This window comes from Schistocerca piceifrons, chromosome 11 (genome assembly GCF_021461385.2).
Source record: "Schistocerca piceifrons isolate TAMUIC-IGC-003096 chromosome 11, iqSchPice1.1, whole genome shotgun sequence".
NCBI lineage: Eukaryota > Metazoa > Arthropoda > Insecta > Orthoptera > Acrididae > Schistocerca > Schistocerca piceifrons.
The window spans coordinates 19,612,740-19,621,420 of record NC_060148.1 but is presented as its reverse complement, the minus strand read 5'-3'; the positions used below and the strand labels follow the sequence as shown (position 1 = coordinate 19,621,420).

Below are 8,681 nucleotides of genomic sequence, written 5' to 3'. Positions count from 1 at the left end.
TATTTGAGATCTTTTACAACAGTGGTGGGCCAGATTTCCTCAGCAAAGGATACAGTGACTTCGTGACTCCCTTCCCAACCAAATAAGTGAATGCATCCGGGACAGAGGGGGTGCAACAATGTACTGTCAGGTTCTTTGTAAATTTAACTCAACGTTGTAATCGATGACATAAAATCACATACCATCTCAACCCATTCTCTCCTCCTCTGTATTTCACCTTTTCTATTAAAAAAAAAAAAAAAAAATAAAAAAAATAAAAAAAAAATTAGAAAGAGTAAGAGGTGGGGGGAGTTGTATCACTGGGTAGTTCAAATGGTTCAAATGGCTCTGAGCACTATGGGACTCAACTGCTGAGGTCCTCAGTCCCCTAGAACTTAGAACTACTTAAACCTAACTAACCTAAGGACATCATACACATCCATGCCCGAGGCAGGATTCGAACCTGCGACCGTAGCAGTCGCGCGGTTCTGGACTGCGCGCCTAGAACCGCTCGGCCACCCCGGCCGGCATCACTGGGTAGTAATCATAACATTCGCGACAACAAGTTTGATACCACTCACTCAAGAAAATAAAACAGACGGCAAGAACACTGCTAACATAAGTGAAGGTTCCAGGTTCGAGTCCTGATCCAGCACGCATTTTTGATATGTCTACATCTACATCTACATCCATACTCCGCAAGCCACCTGACGGTGTGTGGCAGAGGGTACTGTGAGTGCCTCTATCAGTTCTCCCTTCTATTCCAGTCTCGTATTGTTCGTGGAAAGAAGGATTGTCGGTATGCTTCTGTGTGGGCTCTGATCTCTCTGATTTTATCCTCACGGTCTCTTCGCGAGATATACGTAGGAGGGAGCAATATACTGCTCGACTCTTCGGTGAAGGTATGTTCTCGAAACTTCAAAAAAGCCCGTACCGAGCTACTGAGCGTCTCTCCTGCAGAGTCTTCCACTGGAGTTTATCTATCATCTCCGTAACGCTTTCGCGATTACTAAATGATCCTGTAACGAAGCGTGCCGCTCTCCATTTGATCTTCCCTATCTCTTCTATCGACCCTATGTGGTACGGATCCCACACTGCTGAGCAGTATTCAAGCAGTGGGCGAACAAGCATACTGTAACCTACTACCTTTGTTTTCGGACTGCATTTCCTTAGGATTCTTCCAATGAATCTGAGTCTGGCATCTGCTTTACCGACGATCAACTTTATATGATCATTCCATTTTAAATCACTCCTAATGCGTACTCCCAGATAATTTATGGAATTAACTGCTTCCAGTTGGTGACCTTCTATATTGTAGCTAAATGATAAGGGATCTTTCTTTCTATGTATTCACAGCACATTACACTTGTCTACATTGAGATTCAATTGCCATTCCCTGCACCATGCGTCAATTCGCTGCAGATACTCCTGCATTTCAGTACAATTTTCCATTGTTACAACATCTCGATATACCACAGCATCATCCGCAAAAAGCCTCAGTGAACTTCCGATGTTGTCCACAAGTCATTTATGTATATTGTGAATAGCAACGGTCCTACAACACTCGCCTGCTGGGAGAATGTTTCAAACACAGCACAAACTCTTGCAGCGTAGAAGATTCCTCGTGCCTCACTACTGCCACAACCAATTGCTGGGTAGGAGAACGTTCATTCACAAACAGCATAATGTTCATTGTGAAGATTGTTTCAAAGCAGTGAGGATTTTGAGTATACTGAGTACATTTACCAGTCAGCAATGCTCATTATGTCTATTACACCTCCCTCCTCAGCAGCAAGAATCAGATGGTTATTGTTTTTATTACTCTCATCATTTTAATAGAACATATTTAATTATTTGATAAGATCATAAGGTCATTCAGCTGCAGAATGTAGGAATTCTTTCTCAGTCACTGTGAGAAGCGGATGTATTTGTAGTAATGGAGATTATGATACTGATGAAACAAACAAAAAGTTTCGGCTAGACTGTGTTATCATCTTCGCATCTGCAGTGGATAGAACCAAGTTTATAAATCAAGTATAAAATTGTACAAAATTACATTTTCCATGGTTTCCCTAAATTACTTCAGGTAAATGCTCGGATGAATCCAACTATATGACCACAGCAGACTAACTGCCACGTCCTTGTGAAACTACATCTGTTAAGTGTGTAAATGCCTGTATATATGAATTATGTTTTTATTTGTTCATTGTTAAAGTGTAATATCATGACATGCCCAATATCTCTGTAAAACAACCCACAGATGAAAAAAAAACTACTATTACTATTGCTACTATTCAGAATACAGGGTGGTCCATTGACCGTGACCGGCCCAAATATCTCACGAAATAAGCGTCAAATGAAAAAACTACAAAGAATGAAACTTGTCTAGCTTGAAGAGGGAAACCAGATGGCGCTATGGTTGGCTGCTAGATGGCGCTGCCTTAGGTCAGACAGACATCAACTGCGTTTTTTTAAATAGGAACCCCCATTTTTTATTACATTTTCGTGTAGTACACAAAAGAAATATGAATGTTCTGGTTGGACCACTTTTTTCGCTTTGTGATGGATGGCGCTGTAATAGTCACAACCATATGGCTTACAATTTTAGATGAACAGTTGGCAACAGGTAGGTTTTCTAAATTAAAATACAGAACGTAGGTACGTTTGAACATTTTATTTCGGTTGTTGCAATGTGATACATCAACCTTTGTGTACTTATCATTTCTGAGAACGCATGCTGTTACAGCGTGATTACTCATAAATACCACATTAATGCAATAAATTCTCAAAATGATGTCCATCAACCTCAGTGAATTTGGCAATACATGTAACGACATCCCTGTCAACAGAGTAGTTCGCCTTCCGTAATGTTCGCACATGCATTGACAATGTGCTGACGCATGTTGTCAGGCATTGTCGGTGGATCACGATAGCAAATATCCTTCAACTTTCCCCACAGAAAGAAATCCGTGGACATCAGATCCAGTGAATGTGCGGGCCGCGGTATGGTGCTTCAACGACCAATCCACCTGTCATGAAATATGCTGTTCAATACCGCTTCAACCGCCGCACGCGAGCTATGTGCCAGACATCCATCTTGTAGTAACATCGGTAGAACATTACATAGAAAATCAGCACACATTGCACCATTTAGATTGCCATCGATAAAATGGGTGCCAATTAACCCTCTTCCCATAATGCCGCACCGTACATTAATCTGCCAAGGTCACTGATGTTCCACTTGTCACAGCCATCGTGGATTTTCCGTTGCCCAATAGTGCATATTATGCCGGTTTACGTTACCACTGTTGGTGAATGACGCATCATCGCTAAATAGAACACATGCAAAAAATCTGTCATCATCTAGTAATTTCTCTTGTGCCCAGTGGCAGAACCATACAAGACGTTCAAAGTCGTCGCCATGCAATTCCTGGTGCATAGAAATATGGTAAGGGTGCAATTGATGTTGATGTAGCATTCTCAATACCGACATTTTTGAGATTCCAGATTCTCGTGCAGTTTGTTTGCTACTGATGTGCGGATTAGCCGCGACAGCGGCTGAAACACCTACTTGGGCATCATCATTTGTTGCAGGTTGTGGTTGACGTTTCACATGTGGTTGAACACTTCCTGCTTCCTTAAATAACGTAACTATCCGGCGAACGTTCCGGACACTTGGATGTCGTCGTTCAGGATACCGAGCAGCATACATAGCACACGTCCGTTGGGCATTTTGATCACAATAGCCATGCAGCAACACGATATGGACATTTTCCGCAATTGGTAAACGGTCCATTTTAAAATGGGTAATGTATCACGAATCAAATACCGTCCGCACTGGCGGAATGTTACTTGGTACCATGCACTTATACGCCATCTATCACAAAGCGAAACAAGTGGTCCAACTAAAACATTCATATTTCTTTATTACACGAACATGTAATAAAAAATGGGGGTTCCTATTTTTTAAAAAAGCAGTTGATATACGTTTGACCTATGGCAGAGCCATCTATCGGCGCAACCACAGGGCCATGTGGTTTCCCCCTTCAAACTAGATGAGTTTCGTTCTTTGTTGTTTTTTCGTTTGATGTTTATTTCGTGAGATATTTGGCCCGGTCACTATCAATGGAGCACCCTGTATATATGAAAATCATGGAATCACTGCTGTTGTGCCAAATTTGTAGCATCCAAAGTGGGTCTCAACATTCAGACAGGCAAGGGTGGTAGAGAAAGAAGAAAACAGACATAGCAACAACAACAAAAAGTCATCTTTATTGAAACAAGAATACAAAAGCAGGTATGTATAAAGCACTTACTATGGTCCCATCTCAAGGCAAAACAGAAATAAGAATGAGATAACCTTTACAAGTGATACACTCAAATAAATTAGGCATAATACACAATGTGCTGTGTCACACGTATGATGCGACACATAACAGTGACTTATAAATATGTTTGTTTACGTGCAACTCCGAATTCCTGCCGTGCGTGAAATGTTAGATATGTAAATGAGGCAGACGATACGACCTCTCTCACACCCAGTGCAGTGTGCTACATTTCTGATGGCATCCGTGTTCCCTCCACGTGTGATTCGACATTTCACCACAGACCAGGCACAATTACATATCAATAAATGTTCAGTGATATACAGTGCAGTGTCTGACAGTTCTACATGTTTCACGTACCATGAACAAAAAGCATTTAACATTTATCAGACCACACTTTCAGTACTACAAATATGAGATCATTTTTTTACAGACTGTTTTGATATGTTAGTAATTTGTAAATCAGTCACACATTTTTGCTGTTCTTGAAGATGCAAAAGTTATGGTATCAGTGTATAAAATGTATTGGTGACTCTACCACAATTTGACGGGAACACTCGTGCGAACATTTAATTAGGAGTAATAATGTGCAGAAAATTGAAAGGCGTGCAGGTAGTTAGCAATTACATCATATTTGACAGCAGGTGAAGCACCACACAGTTGCTGGAACACAGTCAAATGCGTGATGTCTGCTACTAGTGAAGGAATTAATTACTTCATTTCATCTCTGCCGGTCTCCTTAAGGATCATTACGAAAAGGCATAATCATATTTTTACTTCAATAGTGAAGTTTCACTGGTCACTACTGCTGCAGTAAATTGTATTAACTATTGGAAGAGCTTTGTGGACGCACAGAAGATATCATTACAGTGAACAGGACAATACTTGTGATATAGTCAGGATAAGGCACTTGGTCAAAACCCTGAAATTATCAATTTAGTTATAAGCAATAAACTTCAAGAGCCTGTCATGTCATTGAAATATTAATTATTAATACTGGGAAGTGATATTAAATGGGGTGAACACGTGAAATTAGCAATAGGAGTGGCAAATGGAAGACTTTGACTTGCTGTGAGGGTTCTAGAAAAGTGTAGTGTGTCAGTAAGGGAAATCACATACAAAGACAGTGCGGCCAATTCTAGAGTACTGCTCCAGTGTTTGGATACTAATTGTGTAAGCACGAGAGCATACGTCAAGATAAATCAGGAGACATGCTTGTAGAGAAACATAGTAGGCCAGTAAAATCCATTGAAAAGTGCTGCATCAATACCTGAGGCACTTGGAGCCTATTGTACTACCAAAATTCTGTCAGGCCAGTTTGGAGACCTGGTATCAGAGGAAATCTGTGTGAAGGGTATGCTGCGTCCATTGTTTATCTCGTGTAGGCTGAATAAGGATTAGTTAAGATAATAGAGTGTATACTAAGGTGTACCACCAGGCTATATTCTGTTACCCCACCTACCATTGACGATGCAATTCACAGCAACATCTAGAGGATATACAAAGTTTCAGAAATTAATAGTAACAAAATGATGCTTATTATTTGCAGCCGAGAGTTAACTGATGTGCTGAATCAAGTTCTCTCAATCTGTAAGTAAAACCACTTTTAAGTAGAAACTCGAGTTTTTAGAAATTTTCACGATTTCTTCCTCATGCTTTTCTGGCAGTGAACAGTGTATTTTCTCCCTGTTCTAGTAGATTATGTAGGACTGGGAAAATTTTGGATGGATACATCTGTTACAATACTATCATTCTACATTTCTTTAGCTTAAGGAGTTTCTGATTTACAGTGAGAGCAGTTAAAGTTGTCTAGAACACAACTCAGTCTCCCTACAAGTGGTATCCTTTAACAAGAACTAACAGTAAGGCCAATTTCAGTTAACAAACACTCTTATCTGTTGTTTTCTATGGTCACTGGGCACTTATTCCAAATGTTACTACCATAACAACAAAATAAATATCCGTAGCACCATTAAAAATTAAAAAGTTAACTTTTCTTCATCCGTGGTTCATTCTTAAAAACTGTAGCACCTTTTTCAGCATTTCCTCAATGATCACACTAATTACATCAGAATAAGGCTACCTCGGTGTTGACAATTCTCTTCATTATTTAGTGCATTGGACTACTTTAATTACAGTGACCTTGCAGCCTTTATTGTATATTACCAAGAATTAGTTTGCAATTTGCAAACTCCACAGACCATAATGCTTCTCCAACAACAACTTATTAGACTGTTCTGCTTATTGGGTGTAACAATTACTAGATTGGATTGATCCCATGTCATTCACTTCTCTGTTGACTGTTGCAGGAAGGCTATTGCCTAGTTTGTGTTTTCGGCTTTTTGCTGAACAGAGTGAGCACCAAATCGAGCAGTGTGCTCTTTATGTTTCTCTAAAGAATGATCCTCGTCTCTACTTCATTGACCAAAAATATATGATTAGCTCTTTTCTCACCTCCAAAACGCAGCTAGTCTAGCTTCAAGCCAACGAGACAGTGAATATTTTTGGCCATAGACCATTCTGTCATTACACTGGTTTAAATGACAATAATGATCACTTCACTACCTTTTGTCCAATAAATTTTGTCTTTTTCTCTCGTAATTTAGTCACGATTGGCGCCCTTTTTCTGTGCAATATTACTCCACAAAAATGAACATGCAATATTTGTAAAAAAGGAAGTATTATCTAAAATTATTGATTAAACATTTAGAGTAAAGATAAGTGCTTCTGCATACAGATTTATTTGTCCACCCTAAAGAGGAGGAGGTTTTTAGGATATAAATACGTGCTCGCACACAGTTGGCAACCTCAACTGAGGATGTGCCGAAACCGTAGCAACCGCACTGTCTCCTTCCGACGCCCCGCGGTTACGTCTGCCGGTCTCTTCCGAGACCGCAACCTCGCGGTACACACGGTAAATGTCGCACGTAAACAGAACTCCGTAGTCGGAGGGTCGGCCAGCCACTGACTGCACTCAGATTCCCTTTCCTTCTGGAGAACCACTAGCACCGAGTCAGAAGGTCCGTGCAGTGTGAAGTCGCACGCGTGTGGCAAGTGTCGGCTGCCCGGAGCAGCCGTCGACGGGCGTCCGGCAGTGTGGCGTCCCGGTCGTATTCCTTACCACACCTGACACTTCTGCACCGGGTTCATGCGGGAGCCGAGCGGGCAGGCGAAGTCCTCGGCAAACTCGGGCCTGTTGCTGAGCGGGCCCAGCACGCGGAAGCGCCCCGGCGAGTGGACTCCGGTGGTAATCCGCTGGCGCATCGCCTCGGTGCGGTACCTGTGAATGGAATTGAGTGGAAACTGTCACTTGCTGTTTTTGTTTACTTCCTTCACATGGGGGCTAAAAAGTACCACCCTTTGTCTGAGAGAAATGACAAATTGAATTACAGCAGCAAAAGTTTCTTAAAAGTGTTTTAGCAATTCATGAAATAAAAGGAATTTAATTATATCACTTATTACAAACATATATCTAAAAACAAAGATGATGTGACTTACCAAACGAAAGCGCTGGCACGTCGATAGATACACAAACAAACACAAACATACACACAAAATTCTAGCTTTCGCAACCAATGGTTGCTTCATCAGGAAAGAGGGAAAGACGAAAGGATGTGGGTTTTAAAGGAGAGGGTAAGGAGTCATTCCAATCCCGGGAGCGGAAAAGACTTACCTTAGGGGGGAAAAAAGGACAGGTATACACTCGCACACACACACATATCCATCCACACATATACAGACACAAGCAGACATATTAAAAGGCAAAGGCAACCCACATCTTTCCGTCTTTCCCTCTCCTTCCCTCTGTCTTGACGAAGCAACCGTTGGTTGCGAAAGCTAGAATTTTGTGTGTATGTTTGTGCTTGTTTGTGTGTCTATCGACGTGCCAGCGCTTTCGTTTGGTAAGTCACATCATCTTTGTTTTTAGATATATTTTTCCCACGTGGAATGTTTCCCTCTATTATATTTATTACAAACAAATTTGGAGATAATTTTGATACTGCTGAACTGTCAGTTTAATAACTCATGCTTATAAAATATTAAAATGAATTCTTTACAGATAAATGGAAAAACTGATAGAAGCTGATGCCAGGGAAGATCAGTTGGGATTCTGGAGAAATGTAGGAACATGTGACGCAATACTGACCCTGTGAGTTACCTTTGAAGATACGTTATGAAAGGAAAATCTACATTTACAGCATTCGTAAACCTAGAGAAAACTTTTGATAAAGTTGACTAGAATATGTTCTTTCAAATTCTAAAGGTGGCAGTGGTAAAATACAGGGAGCAGAGGGCTATTTACAACCTGTACAGAAACCAGATGACAGTTATAAGAGTTGAGAGGTGTGAAAGGGAAGCAGTAATTGTAAAGAGAGT

General features: G+C 40.8%; 1 protein-coding gene across 3 annotated transcripts in view; it reads right to left on the bottom strand.

The window, feature by feature from the left end:
• Positions 1-4,225: 4,225 nt before the first annotated feature.
• Positions 4,226-8,681, bottom strand: part of LOC124720498 (neprilysin-2-like) — a 341,289-nt gene continuing 336,833 nt past the window's right edge. For all 3 annotated transcript variants that reach the window (XM_047245857.1, XM_047245859.1, XM_047245858.1), the window contains exon 15: positions 4,226-7,584. In XM_047245857.1, the coding sequence (XP_047101813.1) occupies positions 7,422-7,584 (163 nt within the window). In that variant the 3' untranslated portion in view covers positions 4,226-7,421. The remainder of the gene's footprint in view (positions 7,585-8,681) is intronic.